General features: G+C 40.3%; 2 protein-coding genes across 5 annotated transcripts in view; one reads left to right on the top strand and one right to left on the bottom strand.

Annotated features, from left to right (window-relative positions):
• Positions 1–1,180: 1,180 nt before the first annotated feature.
• On the bottom strand, positions 1,181–10,393 carry Spcs3 (signal peptidase complex subunit 3). The gene is made up of 5 exons (XM_050147318.1): positions 10,148–10,393; positions 8,687–8,760; positions 6,765–6,841; positions 5,634–5,749; positions 1,181–4,239 (listed from the first exon to the last, which is right to left on the bottom strand). Exons 1-5 carry the CDS (start codon positions 10,288–10,290, stop codon positions 4,107–4,109), a joined length of 543 nt encoding a protein of 180 aa, XP_050003275.1. The 5' UTR covers positions 10,291–10,393; the 3' UTR covers positions 1,181–4,106.
• A 1,400-nt stretch (positions 10,394–11,793) lies between these two features.
• Asb5 (ankyrin repeat and SOCS box containing 5) overlaps positions 11,794–17,777 on the top strand; it is a 53,737-nt gene continuing 47,753 nt past the window's right edge. For 2 of the 4 annotated variants that reach the window (XM_050147313.1, XM_050147310.1), the window contains exons 1-3: positions 11,794–11,905; positions 14,495–14,608; positions 17,025–17,197. In XM_050147313.1, coding sequence (XP_050003270.1) covers positions 17,140–17,197 — 58 coding nt within the window. In that variant the 5' untranslated portion in view covers positions 11,794–11,905; positions 14,495–14,608; positions 17,025–17,139. Of the gene's footprint in view, positions 11,906–14,494; positions 14,633–15,103; positions 15,345–17,024; positions 17,198–17,777 lie in introns of all 4 variants that reach the window. The other 2 variants (XM_050147311.1, XM_050147312.1) reach the window with 2 other exon arrangements.

The raw sequence follows: 17,777 nt of genomic DNA, 5'->3' as shown, positions 1-17,777 counted from the left end.
GCTAGGAAAGCTGAAGCCATTCCAGGCCCACAAGAGGGAATGTGGATGAGGCACACACATGAATTGTATTTTCTGTCTCAAATGTTTAATTTTAATCAGCATCTTTTTTGCCATCTCCAAAACGCCTACCTCCAAGTACCCACAAATAAGTGAAAGGCTCAGGAAGAGGCTTGAGGGCTCCCTTGAAGGTGGTGTCTGCATAAATTCATACCGAAGTACTGAAGGGCATCAGTTCACATCAAGCAAGGGTACCGAAAGCCAAGGTTTTGCTTTTATTCTTTTCCAGGGAAAAGGTAAGAGGACAAAAGTGTGAAGCAAAACTTCTAAGGAGCAAAGAATGTTCGGGCATGAGGGGGGGTGCTCCTGGGGAAGGATAGAAACCCAGTCCCAAACTTATTACCCAATGGAAGACAATAAGCTCATTGATTTTATTTTGATGGAACAATTCTGTCTAAGTTTGCTGATAAGGTTTCCTTCTGAGAAACTCTTCTCTTGAGATAAAAAATGGACAATTTCCACACTTCAGTAGGTTCAGTGCTGTCGACTGGGCCAAGTCAGAGCTAATGCCCAAGCAAAGGTCACAACATTCACCAAGCTTTCAAATAGCTGTGCAGCCTGGGCTTCACTTCTTCAGAGCTATACTTAACAAGCAGTCTGAGTATTTTGCTTCAGTCTGTTAAGGTTTTGTACTGCTTCTTTGGTTCTTCTTGTCACAGCCACTCCGTTCTCTCACTGTGAAAACCCGGGAGAGAGCAATGACAGAACTTGGGGCAACACCACCAGGTACCCCACTGGACAGTCTAACTGAGCTTGAAGACACAGGAAACCAGGAAAGAGAGACTCAAAAAAGCAGCATTCAAAAAGAGGACAATGAACAGACAGTTCCTGAGGCTGCATCAGACACAAGCACTGCGCCACCAATATTGATTGGGCTCTGGCTATCATCTGCCAGACCCTTTGCTGGGTGCTGGGCAGGATACAAGGGCAGGTCTGACAGCATGCGCTCAAAGGACTTACAGTCTAGTACAGGGGCACACAGCCCCCAGCACATCCTGAGTGTAAAGAGCCTCCAAAGCCCGGCTGTGCACTCCTTCCTAAAACCTGATGTTCACTAACTACAGCCGGGTTTCAGTTTAGCAGCTTTCCAAAAATACACATATATGGACATCTTTAAAATACATACTTTTACTCAGAAAAGAACTCATTTTATTTAAAAAATGTTGAATATTTATTGTAATTAAGAAAATCTTCACATATATATTCAGCATTTTTATGGAATATTTTCGTGTGAATTTATTTTTTAAGTAAACAATTTCCCAAATCGCATAAAAAACTATGGAATAACTTTTTTTTGAAACATACATCTCTGAATCATTGGCAGTCTCATGGTAAAGTACACAGGCCTGCTACTGAAAGCGAGGGAAGCTTTTGAAATAGACAGATGTTTGCTTACAATCAAAGGTCACAGCTACAAGGTCTCCTCTGTTGACCTATTACATGTTAATTCAAAGTATAACAAAGCAAAACCTCCACTAGCCCCCAGCCAAAGCTTTAGATCCTTAAAGTCCATGTCTTCACACGAAGAACTGACTAGCCAGACTATTGAAGAATTGTAAGATAACTACCAGAAAAGACATTCAAACCAACAAATGCTCCTATTACATTCTTAACAGTTTTTGATGTTGCCATTTTCCTTTTGGCATAAGGACAGCAAATGCCATGCATGGTCCTACAGCACCAGAGGAAGCTGTTTCTAGGGGAGCCTGAAGGGGATATGCTGAGTGCTACATTTTATTCATTTCTAACCGCAACCACCCTATAAGTAGCTTGCAATTAACCTCTTTTCCAATAATCAGCTATAGGCTCAGATTCTATCCATAGATTACCTTGGCTTGTTAAAATCTGAAGCACCAAGTCTCTTCGAGACCTGACGAGACTTCTCTGAAATAGAGACTAGAGATGCTTATCAAACACACAAAGTATGTAAGGTCGGGACTGTCACAAACTAATAAAGCTGTGCAACACCAAACTGAGTTCCTGAGAAACAGGGCTAGAGGTGCACTGGGTCAGCAGTATCCTGGGCAGCTCCTTAGTCACATTGTACAAGCTGGGCCTTCCCGGCTTTCCTTTACCAAACTCCTAAAATTGGGCTGTTCAAATGAATATTAACTCTAGACATCTTCAGTTCTAGTTTGTCTGTGCTGGACTAACAGATCCACTCATCACAGAACGTAGTGAATGACTAGTGGAACAGAGGTCGGCTTTAATCTACAGGCTTGTGCATGGCTTCCTTAACCAGGACACACCCACATATTCTAAGCTTTGACACGTGCAGATTTTCCACAGCTAGTATATGCTCAATGTATAAAGCTCTAAAATGTAACAGAAGCTCAGACCACTGTGAACTATGTGATAATCTCTCCATCACCTCCCTGACTTCAGATGACTAACGTGATTTCCTGTTCATGAGCTGCTGAACAGCAAACACTTCAGATGTGTATCGCAGTAAAGAATCATTTTTATAGACAAGGAAACAGACAGCCTGAAATGTTTAATGAAACTGCTAGTGCCAAATTCAGGCTGTACCTTTGACCTTTCTGATTTGAAAACCTCATGCACATGCGTTTGTAAGAACTGCACCACCACACACAAGAGCTGCTAAAACGAGTATCGCCAAGCAAGGATACACTTCAAATGAGGTAAACAGAACAAACACTAATTAATTTATACTAGTGCTAGAAAACAGCCTGTTTTGGGTTACTGCTTGTATGTACCTATACTGCCTGTTCTTGGATTAAGAGTAGCCAATCTGCAACTGGTAACTGAGGGCGCTGATTGCTTCAAAGAAATATTTCATGTCAAATAGAATTATATAGTTAGTTATACATAATGTATTTAATCTCTAAATTATTTTATAAACCTAGGTAGTTTTAATTTGGATAAAAATGAATAGTCACAGACAAAAATACCACTGTGTGTAAAGATGAATATCCACAGATAAAAGTATCACTGTGTGTGTTGCTGGCTATTGGAAAACTAGTTTCACACTCCATCACTTCTAGAAGGAATGGGAAATAACAAAAACTATAATACAATTAGGTGAGTGGGATTACTGTGTAAACTGAGGTATAAGAGAACTCCATTGCTTGCTATTCAATTTGGGTGCAAGTCAGTAAAAATTTCTGGGTTTCAGTTTCTTCCCCTGCAAAGAGCTAACATTTGCAGCGTCCACCTCATTAGGACTACTCAAGACAACACTCAAACTCGAACAAATTCTGTAGATGGGAAAGCACATCACAGGAATTCTTACGATTCCAACTGTCAAAATATGGAGCTAATTACAGCAGCATGTTCAGTGGGACAAATCCAGTTCAGGAGGCAAACCATGCAAACATTTTCAGCTTTCAATAGCAAAGCTTAAAATTTATAGAGATATACAAAGGAACATTCTGGAAGCACTAAAAGACACACATATGGTTGAGCTGAGATTTTAAAATGAGCTTGCAGATTTTACAGCATACAAAGAGGTTCTTGGTCTTCGTTTGAAGAAAGCTGCTAGTAACCTAAGGAAGACAAGCATTATGGGTATTTCTAAAACAAATGGAATACAATTTCACCACTGTGCTCTTTTGTAAACCAGACTTCAAAGAGCCACATTAATGTTCCCAATAATCTAACATACGCTAAAAGATAAAAGAGAGTGTTCAGGTGTAAGTCACAGTTCATTGTCAACTTGCATGAACACAAAACAAATAATTAAGAAATCTTCTGACTCTGTAGACACCTGGGAATTTAACAGCCCTTTATGCTCATTTTATATTCCGTAAGACAATGCGAATAAAAGAAATATTCAAACCCCGCTTACACGGTCTTCCTCTGCAGCTGCCCCATTCTTAAACTACTCCTCTCTGGCGATCTTCACTTTGTCAGCAAAGCTAAGCTTAAGCAACCCAGACCCTTTCACTTCAACTCTGTCTTTTGACGTTAGCCGTTCTTATCCCAAAACCGAAAGAAAAAGAAAACTATAACCAAAACAAATGAAGATACAGGAAAGATATGAGATGTAATTCATCACGTATAAAAATATGCTTCAAATTCACAATAATTTAGTAACTCTTCGTTATTTCATAGGTATCTGGAAATGGGACAGATACATGTCCTGATCCTGTCACGAGAGGTAGAATCCCAGCATTTGGTACAACATTCCAAGAGAGCGTCAAGGTGACATTCCTGTTGCCCCTACAAAAAGATGTAATAACCGAGGTTAGCAGAACAGTCATTTAATAAAAATACTTTCAATCAAGTACTATGGGGCCACATACTTAATTTATAACTAGCTATTTCTAATAGACAAAACAAAACAATTTCTTCATCCTATTTGAAATCTACAGACAGCATAGAAGACACCAGCATTAACCCATAGGTAACCTAAATGGCCAACCTAAACTCACAGCTGCTATTAATTAGCAACAAAAAGCTTACATGAAGAAAACACAATGAAGAAAAAATGAGACTCATGCTAGAAATCTGAAGGTAATAATTTGAAATCTAATTTTGCTATTCTTTAGAGGCACAAACTCCAGCAGATCAAAATCTATCATGTTCAAAATTCTTTATTTGTAAGTCCAAAGGTGTGGCTAGGTCAAAATAGCTCTTTTCCTATACCCTTTCTTATAAATCATAAAAAGGTCAAAATGACCTGAGATCTTGACCATCAATCATTTGATTTCCTCAAGAGTATACTGAGCTTGGGGAAAAAAAATCAGAGAAGCAAAACTAGAAACCTAGGTACCTGCCCTAGATCTCACACATCACTTCCTCGTGAGGCTGACCTGACCTGAGCTAGAAAGTAGACCTTTAACTTCTCAGTGTTGATCCTTTCACTCATGAGAGAGCCTGAGTCCTACTCACCACACAGGAAAGCTACCGCACGGGTTAGCTTTCTATCAACACGCCATAAGATATAGTCATCTCAGAAGAAGGAAGCTCAATTGAGGAACCCCATCAGACTGGCAAGTAGGCAGGCTTGTGGGACATTTCATGACTGATGCGAAAGGACTGAGCCCACCACTGTGGGTGATACCATCCCTGGGTACCATCCCTGGGTACCATCCCAGGTAGTCCTGGGGTGTATAAGCAGGCAAACTGACGAAACTAATAAGGAACATTCCTAAATGGTCTCTCATCAGTTCTCCTCTTGGCTTCCCCTGACGATGAACTATAACATGTAAGCCAAATGAATCCTTTTTCCTCCGAGTTGATCTGTTCATAGTGTTTTATCACTGCTATAGCAAGCAAACTATACCAGCTATGGACTTTTATTGTGACTAGTGCATTTAGCATTAGTAGAGAAATGATTGCTAGAACAGACACCAATGTGTATCTTTCCTTGGTCTTTCAGCTAAGTTCAGAACACATCAACACTTCTCTCACTAGTCCCCCGTCCCTAGCCCTATCTTCTTCCCTTCTTTCCTGTCTTCAGAGCTGATCCAGATCCTGTGCATGCCAAGCAAGTGTCCTACCACTGAGCTACTTCCCCAGGTACAATATCTGTTCTTTAAAACAAACATACAGTTCATCTTCCTCTCACCAACCTTACTTAAAAATGTTAAAAATAACATAGATTCACTCACTTGAGGCCGTTTCCATCATCAAAGAAAAAATATTTTGTCTTCATGTCTTTCAAAAGCAGCTTCGGATTATCACCTCTCAAAACGATCTTGTCCCAAAGGACGACTTGGTTCAGAGCCTACATCAAATTCAAAGTCACTTAGATAACTCAGCAGAAACATTATCACTTCAAATTCAAAATTTAAGTGTTAGCTTACTGGACTGACTTACTGAGGTAAACCAGAATTACAAAAACAGTTTACATATGCTCACCAGAAGAGTAACATTGATCCTTGTAATTTTTTTATACCCGAAAAATAGTGTTTATGTACAGTAGTTATTCTTATTTTGAAGAACAGTTTTTTTTTTATTTTTAAGATGCAGAACTCTTCATTTGAAGGACAGCATTTCTGCGATCTTTAAAATATATTTTGTTGATTTAAAGTTCACTCACTCAAATATTCTCAGTGCCCAATGAAATACCCGGAATAAGATATATACACCAAGTAATTAGCTGTAGTGGCAAAAATTACTACATAAAGCTGTTTAACATGCTGCCAATACAGGCCAGTAAATATAATAGTAACAATAACAACAATAAATAATACAGGTCAAATAAAAAAACAAACCCATCTTTAATTACAAATTACCTACCTACACTAATGAGAAACACAGAACTGCTTTGGAAAAACAACACAGAAGCAATGTTTTTTTTTTTTATACGTATCTCAGTTTAATGTGCTAGACCACTGCATACCTTCAGCTGTGGTTCTACCAGAGAAGCTAAGGCAATCAAACAATGTTCTGCTGTTACGCAGCATGTACTTCTTTCTGGACCCTATGATGCTAGAGAGCTAAGGCACACAGAGTATCAACAGACTAGTGCAGGGGAGAGAGCTTTCTTACCAGTCATTTCTCCATAAGCTTCATTTGTTCTGTTGTTGTTTTTTTTTTAAATAAGTATGCAGGACAGATATTTTTAATATATAAAAATTGGTATTCTCGGGCCAGTAAACAGACTCAGTGGGTCCAATCCCTGAATCCTTAAGGTAGGAATGAATTACTTTCTAACAGGTCACTTTTAAAATTATATTCTTTCGCAAGAAATAATATTTAAAAAGAAATTATTACAATATACTTAGACAAATACTTACATTATTTTTTGTTGAATACTCTGCTGACAAATAAAGAAATAACTGCTTAACATTCCAATCAAATATATTCTCTAGATGTAAACAAATTAAGGACTCTAAGGATTGCAAAGCAGCACACAACTTTCAAAGAAATCTCAGTCTTAAAACATCCATAGCAACATGAACATTAAAACAAAATACAATAGGCAGTCCAGAAATATACCAAATCACCATTTTAAGATAAAAATACAGGATAATGTATGGCAAGATCCAGCACATTTGAAAGACAGGTTACCATTCTCCCTGTAAATGTAACTAGCTGACATATTTATTAAAAAAAAAAACATAAGAAACTGAAGCTTTAATTCTTCTAAAGGGGATCCAGTCATCACTACCCAAAGAAGCAACATGCGCATATGCACAGGGCTCAGGCAATTGACCAAGGCCAGCATTCTGTACAAGCTAATTTGGTTACAGGCCAGTATAAACCACAATGCCTCAATGTGTGGGGTTCTGTGGTAGGAGCGGAGAAACGCAATATGGCCCTGATCTTCTTGTAGAGGGGTGCTCACTATAGAGATGGATACTCACTATATGAACTACAACACTGTGCCACAACTGAGAAATGAGCCCACATCAGGATTTTATTAAGTATTATATGCAATTACTAATTTTATCTGTGTATATACATATTGGTAGTAATAGGCTTATTATAATCTACTTTTAAGGCACACCCACCACAAGCTATTGTTCAGAATCGAGGGGCCTGCAGCAGTCCCGTACAAAAGAAAACACCCATTTTCAAGAATCAGGAGCACATTACGAAAACCTGAACTGTAAGGTTGATAATGTATAAAAACAGTAGTCAAGAATTCCCTTGAATTTCTGATCCTCAACCCTGCCCCTCCCTCTCTGGTGCTGGGATTATAAGCATGCCCCACCAACCCAGTTTATGCAGTGCTGGGCAAGCCCTCTACCAAATGACTTACATCCCCAGAGGCTCACTGTAATTTCTAGATTATGAATTACTCCTTTCACCTATATATAAACTCCTTCCTATATGAATTTTAAAAGTAGAATGAAAATTTAAACATAAAGCTTATCCTGAGATTTTTCTGATGACATCTCTATTTCCAAAAAATTGGGTATATTGAAAACTAACTCCTATTCTATAACTAAATCCAATAATTTGTTTCATTAAAAACTGCAAATGGTTTCAGAATGAACAGCAGGTAAACCTGTCAAACACATGTTACAGTCAGATGCTTAATACAACCAATCTCCATAACATAACAATAATAATACACCGCCAGGATTCTAACCTGTGGCCCTAAAGTTACCAAGATGATGGAGCTGCTGAAGACAGAAGCTCGAGATAAAGGGGAAACCGCTCATTCTGGCTCACTCACTTCATGAAGATACGGAGTTTGGTTTTCTTGTTGTTGTTTGGTTTTTGAGACGGGGCTTCTCTATCAGCCCTGGCTGTCCTGGAACTCATTCTGTAGACCTGGCTGGCCTCAAACTCAAGATCTGCCTGCATCTGCCTCCCAAGTGCAGGGACTAAAGGTGTATGCTATACTGCCCAGCAGGTTATGGGTTTTTTGATCGTTTTCTATAATAAAAGACAGGGAATTATTTGGGACTGAAAACGGACTATATCTAGGCAGGATGAGCTCTGGTGAATTTTTTCTTCTTTAACAAAAATGACCTTTTATCTTTTCTTTCCTAGGTTGAAATTAATGTTTACGTGAAAAATAAAGAAATATTCACACTATTAACTTTTCATGAAGTGTGAACAAGGAAATATCAACACTGTTTTACTGATGAAAGAACCGAGCTGTGATGGAGTCAATATTCATAACTCACACATCCTCAAACGCCCACACCTGCATCTCATTTCAAACCTACAGAAAAAGCAAGCGAACACTTTTGGTGAAGGATATCAGCAGTTATATCAAATGTGATGAATCCCAGGTCGCTTCTTTCTCGAGGGCCAGTGAAGTCTTCTACGTTTTTTCTAGAAGTAAAGATAAAGGTTTCACCATCTCTTCAGGGCATCACACAAAATTTACACCACTTAAACCTGCAAGGGTTAGCAGTGTGCATCAGTAAAATATAAACCTCAGGAAGAAATGGGTTGGGTAAAAGAGAAACTGTAAGTGTAAAAGTAATTAAGTACTATAATTCAATATTAAAAAGGTACTCCGCTATTTTCATTTGCCCGAAGAGAACTTTTGAGAAAATCCAGCAGAAGATAAAACATAAAAAGAAAACACAAATACTTCATGGAGAGCAGGTAAGAAGAGTGAATTTGAGAGCTGTGAGCAGCCACAAGGTGACCTGGGAAACAACCCCTGTTCATGAGAGCACAGCATATGGCAGAGCCACCATACTCCTCACAACTATCCTAAATCCGTACAACAATCCTACCAGTTACTTTCTTTGTTAGCAACAAAAATTAACAAGCAGGAGAGCAAGAAACCTATTTAAGGTCACATCAACGCTTAACTCGCTTCAAGTTCATCTATGCCCTCACAGAACTGAAAGTAACGGTGGCGCTGGTATCTAAACCACACTTCTTTTCATCATCAACAGTATCGAATAAAATCAATACAGACTAAATGAGAGAAAAAAAATATCAGCAGCTGCAGTAATCGAAGGGCGGGGACACTTGTGATTCTGACCAAAAATACATAAACTAAGGGAAGGACAGATTATAGAAGACCGCAAACAGCAAACACGAATTAAAAACACTTATTAATTACAGAAGTGAAAGAAAAAAGAGGGGAATGCTATAAATAAAACAGGTAGCACGGGGAGGGCAGTCACCCTGACATTCTATTTTTAGTGTCTCCAAACATTTATCCAGTTTGCTGGCTAAAAGAATGGCAATTAAAGTAACGAGAAAGCACTGAATCCAAAGGCTGGGGTGTTTAAACCGCCTAGTGCAACCTGTCTAGATTCACATCCACACTTCAAGGCAGTGGCGGTGTGTCCAGAAGGAGAAAGGCGCCCTAAAGTCACTGTCAAAAAAACCCAACTGTGTGGGGCCGGTGACACCAGAGCCACCCACTGAACCGCCTGAGCCTCGGGCTGGCAAGGGGTGACACCGGCGACCCCACGCGTGCTGGCAGGCGGGGACGCGCCTGGCGGAAGCGCGGGTGTGGGTGTGCTGGTGTGTTGCTCGCTCATTGGCCAGCGTGGGTGAGGGACGTGAAGAACAGGAAGGAAGGGCAGCGCCGACCCAGGCCACTCGGGAGCTGACCGCGCAGGGCTGGGGGGTCCCAAGGCCACCGGGCCCCGTGTCCCCCGCGGTGGCGGAGCCTGCAGGGACAGGCCCGGGCCGGCGCGCACACCCCAGCCCAGCCCCGGCAGCCCCGGCAGCCCCGCCCGGCCGCACTCACAGCATGATCCGCGAGACGTGCAGCCGCACCGGGACGCTCCGGTCTTTGAAGGCGGTGGTGATGAAGCAGCCGAAGGTGAGCGCCGCCATCACGCTCAGCGAGAAGGCGAAGAGCGAGTTCGCGCGCGACAGCACGGTGTTCATCGTGACGCCCTTCCCTCAGGAGCCCTGCCGCCGACGCCCGTCCCCAGGCTCCGCTTCCCCGCCGCCCCGCTGCCGACCAGTCCCTCCCACCCGCGCACCCGGTGCGCACCTTCCGGGAGCGCGCGCCGCCGCCGCCCAGCCCCGCCCCCTTTCCGGTGCTCGGCACCTTCCGGGAGCGCGCACGCTCCCCCCCTCACCCGCTAGGACACACCCACCGCGCGGCCGGGCACGCGCTTGGGGGGGCGGTGCTCTCAGTCACTCCGCCAATCAGCGGTGAGCACTGGGGTTGGCTTTTGCCACAGGGGTCCCGCCTCCTCCTGGGCACACGTCCTTGCTTGGTTCCTGAATCTGTGGAGCGCGCCCATTTGCCTGTTGGCCCTCAGCTGTGTTTTGGGGGACTGCCCCGCCTTAACTATACTTGTGACATCCACTTTCAAAACGCGTGGTCCTAGTTCCCATCCAGCAAAGCTGTCAAATTGCGACGTTTTTGTAAAGGAGAAAAAATTAAGTCATTCAATGTGGATGCACACAGAAGTGTGGCTTCTGACAACTCATGCCCCTAAATAGCAATAAGGAGCACCAGCCTTGGTGGGCCTTAGCTGTCGGCCACCCAGCCTTAATATATTTCCTCTTGCTCTGCTTGCAACGAAGAATGGAAGTTCTGCTCACGTTGTGTGTGTTCATACCACAATTCCAAATATTTTTCACTTAACCAAAATAGGTAAAGAACATGTAGACCATGAAAGGTGTCAATGAGAAGCTGATATAAGTGGAACTCCTTTTAGTCAGTTTCATACAGCACACGGGCAGGATTTTTAAGAATTGCCTAGCACGTGACAGAAACAGTTCTAGGCTCTGAATGGAGATTGCCACACGAATAAGCCCCGCCTCAAACAGAATAGTGTCAAGAAATGAAATCTGTAGTAACTATAGTCTGAAAGGTGTTTAGTCTGTTAAAACCTTGAATTTTTTACTCTCCCGGGTAACCACACTTTATTCAATAAAGCAAGGTTCTAATAAATGCTGTGTTCAAGTGACACACAAATGTGTATTGATCACTTTCTACCCCACTGGGGGTTATAATCGAGTAAAGTTATCAAAATCAGTGCTGCAGTCTAGATTATAAAAGCAGGTATGAATATTGAGAGAGGCCACATAGCGCTACAGACTTAAAATAAGAAGTTATATATGTGGTGAGGTGGAGCAAAACTACATGAAAAATTTTTAAAGCCTTCCTACAGGTTGCCTTATATTATCACTGTAGAATAACATAGAGAAAGATGCCTGCTGTGACAGATGATGAGGGCCAAGATAAATGCCACACTGGACATAACTTCAGCATATAAGAGACCTCAAAGCCTGTGTCCTCAGCGACACTTTTCCTCCAATAAGGCCACACCTCCTAATAGTGCCATTCCTTGTGGGCCAAACTTTCAGATACATGAATCTACGGGGCCATATCGGTTTAAACTATCACAACCAACAATATGTTGTTACTATGACAGGGATTGGAGCAGCATTTATTGCAAATGGGAAGGTAAAGAGAGATCTCAGAAGCAATCTGTTGTCTTCAGAGAAAATGTCAGAAGAGGAAGCCAGCCTAAGACTAAACAGTGTAAGCACGGGATTTGATAACTATTGCTAGTCAAATGTCCTTAATCCACATCTTACATAATTTAAACATGCAGTAGTTTTGTGGCACAGTGAAAAACGGGTATGATCATAGCATGTTCATTGATATAAAATAACAATGTTTATCTGACATATTTTGGAAGCCAAAAAGATAGTCTAAGGAAAGAGTAGGGGTGAATGTTGGCTGCATGATCTATCTGTATATTACTATCAGTCTTTTAAAGTTAATTTTTATATATTGACCATTTTTAGTCGTCTTGCTGTCTCCTTTCCTAATGTATTTTCAGGTGCTGACTAACTTGCTAATTTGATAGAAATCACAAAATGAGAAATATTTGTTGATGACTGTCACTGCTGCCTAAAATCCCAAATGATTTAATGGTTTCAATAATTGGATGCATTTTTTAGATGATACAGTATAACAGTTAAGTTACATTTTAATTTTATTCAGCATTATATTCAGCATTCAGGCCTCAAGATGCTTTTGTTGAGTTTGTTAAGAATAGTAAAGGAATGTGTTTTCATGATTTGAGACTGATGCACACACATATAAACAGGTAAAAACAAGTCTCATTTAGCAAAATTAATGCCCTACAATTAGACGTGTATATTATTAAATGGGAAAAGCCGAACAACCATTTTCAATTCAGTTACCTTTGTTAAAGAGTAAGGAATCTCACTGAACCACTGAAACATGCGACATTTTCATCTTATGTCTTATTTATTTACCCTCCCGGATCATTATGCCAGGTGTTTCTGTCACCACATAATATAACTTTGCTAAGGATGTGGATTGTAGAGAAGATAATCCATTGCAATGGAAGTGGAAAAATAATGGGGAAATGTTCTATTGCTAGTCTGTAGATTCAAACCGATCCTTCCACTACTGAAGATGCTAGTAGGCAACTCTATTTAGAAAGAGCTATTCCTACACATGTCCCATGAAAAGCTCATTGGCTGGCTTTTCTTGGACTATTTAAAGAACTTATATACATTTAAAGTAACGTTTTGTTACTAGGATAAGTCACATTGCGATTTTGTACTCTGCAACCATTTCCCTTCTTGTTGCCCTTTGCATGAAGTGAATTATGTGATAGGCAGGTGTTGAGAGGAAAGTGTGGCCATAGCTCAGCTGCTCTATTCTATGTTTTACCTCTTAGAAACTAGGTTCTCACAAGGAAGGAGGGATTCATCGTAGCAGTCTGGCTTTGTTTCAGGAGGGCAACTACAATCCTTATAATGTCTGTCTTAGGGCTTTATTGTTGTGAAGAGGCAACACTGCAACTCTTATAAAGGACAACATTTAATTGGGGCTGGCTTACAGTTCAGAGGTTTAGTTCATTGTCATCATTGTGGGAAGCATGATGTCACATGGAAGTCATGGTGCTGGTGAGGTAGCCTATAGCTCGATATTCAGATTTGTATGCAGCAGGAAGAGAGTGCCACTGGGCCTGGCTTGGGTTTCTGAAACCAAAAAGCCCACCCCAGTAGCCATACCTACTCCAAAAAGGTCACACTTCCAATAGTGCCACTCCCTGTGAGCCTATGGGGGCCATTTTCATTCAGAGCACTACAAGGGCCGATATTATTGGTAACAAAGGTGAAATTTTGATTCTCATTTTCAGTTTTTTTTCTTTCTGTGGAAGGATGAAAATGTTGATACTGGGTTCCTTCAAGACTTCATTGTTTTGTTGCATTGGCCAAGATCATAGAGAAATAAATGATCAAGTATTTAACATAGTGGGAATGTACCAAGACTGAGCTCTGGCCTCAGACTTTCTTGTGTGGAGAGTGCATATTAGAGCCTGTACCAGAGCTGACTTAGTCCATAGCCATAGTAGGCATAGAGACTAAGTTTGGAGATGAGTTTGGGATGCACAGAAATGTTTTCGTTTCTTTAATTTTTGAAGAATAAAAAGAAGAAACGCATGTAACCCTGCTTGTATTTGTTTTCATACCAATGCAATCAGATCATATTTTGTTTTTAAAATATTTTGATTTTTTTTTTTAGGTCTTTAAATAGTCCAAGAAAAAACAGCCAGAACAGGAGCTTTGAATGCATGTGTAGGAGCAGTTTTGCTGGCTCAGAATTGAGAGTTCATGTTTGGTTTTGTTTCTGGAGTTGATCTCTCTATTCACATGATCTTAAAAGCAGTTTGACTGACTTCTATCCTTTTACTTTCTTTGACAAAAGAAGTTTTATAAATAGAGTTTCCTACTGGAATCTTCAGTAGTAGAAGGACCTGTTTGGATTTACACAATAGCAATGGAATTTTTTCCCCATTATTTTTCCACTTCTTTTACAATGGGTTATCTTCTCTACAATTCAAATCCTTTATAATAAACTGGTGTTTTAACAGTTTGGTAGCATTTTAATTGTTTTAATGACAAGAGCTCCTAAAGGCAGAAAAGATAAATATCCACCAAAATTATACTGCCACTCTGCTTAATGGTCTGTGAAAAAATTTAATTATGCTTGTCAGCTCTTCACCACGGTCCAGTTGGTTTTAAATTGCTCTGAACTAATTTAAGTTGGTATAAGCCACTAATGGTCATTCTGTTGTGTCAACAGGTTAGCAGCTGCTCTTCATGAAGCTAGAATGGCTCATGTGAGGTGCTCTCAGCATATCCTCTGTCACAGAATCTGGATAGTCAATGGATGTTTTTGTCTCTTGTTGTCATTAAGGTACTTCCACTTATGTAAATAGCAGTAAGTTAATTTTTTTTTATAAGTAGACATCATCATTTTTACTTAGTACTTTTAAAAGCAATAAAGTCAGGTGAGATGCTTTAAAATGATACCAAACAAAATATTGTACAAATATTCCTCCTTGCAAATCCACAAGATAATAGTTATCCCTCTATATAGGTGAAAATTCAGGATTAGAGAGACTAAAGGATTTGTCCAGGTACACTAACTTATAAGTAGAGGAAATGGAACTTTTTATTTGTTCTTTTTAAAAATTGAGATGTGTCTATTATTTATTATGTCCTTATAATTTTTGTATGTGTGGATGCATGGCCATATGTATGCACGTACATGTGGGTTAACATGTGTATGTGTATTGATGTACATACACGTGGGGGGTGAGCATCTGTGTGTGTGTCCTCTCATGCACCTATCAAGCCCAAAGTAAATGTCAAGTGACTTCTCTGATTGCATTCCACTTCATTTTTTTAGGCAGGTATATTGATGACCCAGGAGGTCACTGATATAGCTGGCAGCAAGCCCCAAGAATCCTCCTGCTCCATTCCTGGACTGAGTTTAGAGACATGCACCTCTTTAAAAAAAAAAAAAAAAAAAAAAGTAGATTCTACAGATCCAAGATTCAAACTCATGTCCTCCTGGTTGTATATCATGGATTTACTGACTTCATCATCTACCCTCCTTGTCCTGGACATTTCTTTCTAATTGTAACCAGGTAGGGGTTACAATCACTGCCTGCTCTTCCAAAGGTCCTGAATTCAATTCCCAGCAACCATATGGTGGCTCACAACCCTCTGTAATGAGGTCTGAGGAAGAGATCTGGTCAGTCGTCCTCATCAACTTAGACCATGAAACCCAATATGGACGGGTACATCAGAAACTGCCATATATGGGGTGCCCATGGTAAAAAAAAAAAAATAGGTACTTATCAAAGTATATGCTTTGGCTTTAAATTGACCCTACAGATTTCATTTTCTTCTTTTACCTTTGACTTCAGTTTACTCATTGACTGGAATATGGTTGCAATGTTTAACAAAAATCATGTTGTTGCCACCAATCTTATTTTCATCAACATTATCACATCATCAGGTAGGATTTGGCAGCACCATAACTTTGCAGAGCCATAACTTAATGGCTTCAAAATATATGATGTCAGAAGGCAAATGGCATCTTGAAACCCATAGCATCTTCTTTATTCCCGATATGTCCAAAGTGTTGCTTAACTTTGTCTCAGAGTCGAGGAAAGCTAAAATAAATAAAAATATTCATGATGATGACATTTCTTTGAAGCTCTAGATAGGTAGCCTTTCTTATCACCGAGAAAACAGTATGTGGTGGTTTGAATGAAGGTAGCCCCAAAGTCTTATATATTTACATATCTAGTCCTCAGCTGGTAAGTGTTTGAGAAGGATTAGGAGGTGTGACCTTGTTGGAGAAGGAGTGGACTTGTTGAAGGAGGTGTGTCACTTGGGGGTGGGCTTTGAGGTTGCAATAGCTCATTCCAGGCCCAGAGTATCTCTCTCTCTTCACCTATTACCTGTGCATTGGGATGTAAAGCTCTAAGATAGTGGTCCACTACCACCTCTGTCTGCTTTCCACTCTAGTAGGAATGGATTAAATCCCTGAAACTATAAGCCAGCTCTCTATTAAATGCATTCTTTTGTAGGACTTGCTATGGTTATAGTGGGTCTTTATAACAATAGAATTTTAATTAAGAAATGGTGTATCATTTGTTTTATGTTTAGCATTGCTTATGAGTTCTGTAAGAAATGGATACACATCCAACACTACAAGTAGGAAAATGCAGGTCTTGAACTTTAGTTTTTACTTCCCCAGGTAAGAATTTTAATCTAATTTTAGAGAATAATCAGATATTCACAGTCTTTTCCACCTTATTAAACTCAATAAAGGGAAGATGAAGCCAGCTTATTTTCCCTGAAATAATCATGTAAAAGAATTAACTTTTACTTCTTTTTAGCTAAGTGAGATGGGTTAAAGGAGAAACAAATTAATCAGATATTTTGTACACCCTCACATGGCTGACATCATCCCAATTCCAGGTTTATTTTACTTACTTTCCATATAGTAGCTGTTAATAGTTAGATTTACATTTATTCTTAAAGATTTATTTTTATTTATGTGTGTGCATGTGTCTGTGTGTGAGTGTGTGTGAGTGTATGCATGTGTTTGAGTGCCCACAGAGCCCAGAAGAGAGTGTCTGATGCCCCAGTGTTGGACTTATAGGCAGTCATTAGTCACACAATGTGTGTGCTATGAACTGAACTGGGATCTGCTGCAAAAGCAGGGAGTTCACCTAACCACTGTGCTCTTTCTCCAGCTGTGTTAACATTTATAAATGTTATAAATGGCCCTTTGACTGTCTTCCTATTTTCAGTCCAGAGGTACCAGAGATTAGCGGATGCCAGTCAGAGGTTGATGGTGGTGGAACACTGGAAGGTGACCCCTGAGCCTCCACGGACTTGGTTTTGCTCGTTTTCTGTCACACTGGAATGAGGAAGGAGCGTGCAAAGAATACAGAGCTGACTGACTGCAAATCACGGTGGGAAGGTGATACACACTAGTGCTGTTCTTACTAAGAAACGAGTACTAGGTCCATAAATCTGATGACAATATGTTTAAGCTATGATTCCCCCCTCCAAATTCATAATTGATGCTAAAATTAAACTTAAAAGCACTCCAGGCAAATTTTCTGTTGCCAAAGAAACTACAACAAAGTGCTAACCAGAATCATCCAAATATACCAATTTTAATAGCCAATTGGTCACATTCTAGGTTAACTATGTATTTTATTTCAGGAATGATGTGGGAGTGGTTTCTTATTAATAAAGAAACTGCCTTGGCCCATTTTATTGGATAGAAAATTAGGTAGGTGGAGTATACAGAAGAGAATTCTGGGAGAAAGAAGCTTAGAGAGTCGCCATGATTCTCCTGCTCCAGACAGACGCAGGTTAAGATCCTCCCTGGTAAGCCAGCTCGTGGGCTACACAGAATATTAGAAATGGGTTAGAACAATATGTAAGAGCTAGCCAGTAAGAGGCTACAGATAATGGGCCAAGCAGTGTTTGAAAGAATACAGTTTCCGTGTAATTATTTCGGGCATAAGCTAGCCATGCGGGCGGCCGGGTGC

Source organism: Alexandromys fortis, unplaced genomic scaffold (genome assembly GCF_014885135.2).
Source record: "Alexandromys fortis isolate MF-2015 unplaced genomic scaffold, M_Fortis_MF-2015_v1.1 scaffold_32, whole genome shotgun sequence".
NCBI classification, from domain to species: Eukaryota; Metazoa; Chordata; class Mammalia; order Rodentia; family Cricetidae; genus Alexandromys; species Alexandromys fortis.
The sequence above is the reverse complement of the archived record's forward strand: the minus strand, read 5'-3'. Positions and strand labels throughout refer to the sequence as shown.

What these genes read in the sequence shown, in the direction of transcription:
- Spcs3 (XM_050147318.1), bottom strand. Translation starts at nt 10,290, where the DNA reads ATGAACACCGTGCTGTCGCGCGCGAACTCGCTCTTCGCCTTCTCGCTG. An exon ending in CACATTTGATATAACTGCTG is followed by an intron (nt 6,842 to 8,686) that starts ATATCCTTCACC and finishes TAATTTGTTTAC; the next exon opens with ATCTAGAGAATATATTTGAT. An exon ending in AGTATTCAACAAAAAATAAT is followed by an intron (nt 5,750 to 6,764) that starts GTAAGTATTTGT and finishes AATTTGATGTAG; the next exon opens with GCTCTGAACCAAGTCGTCCT.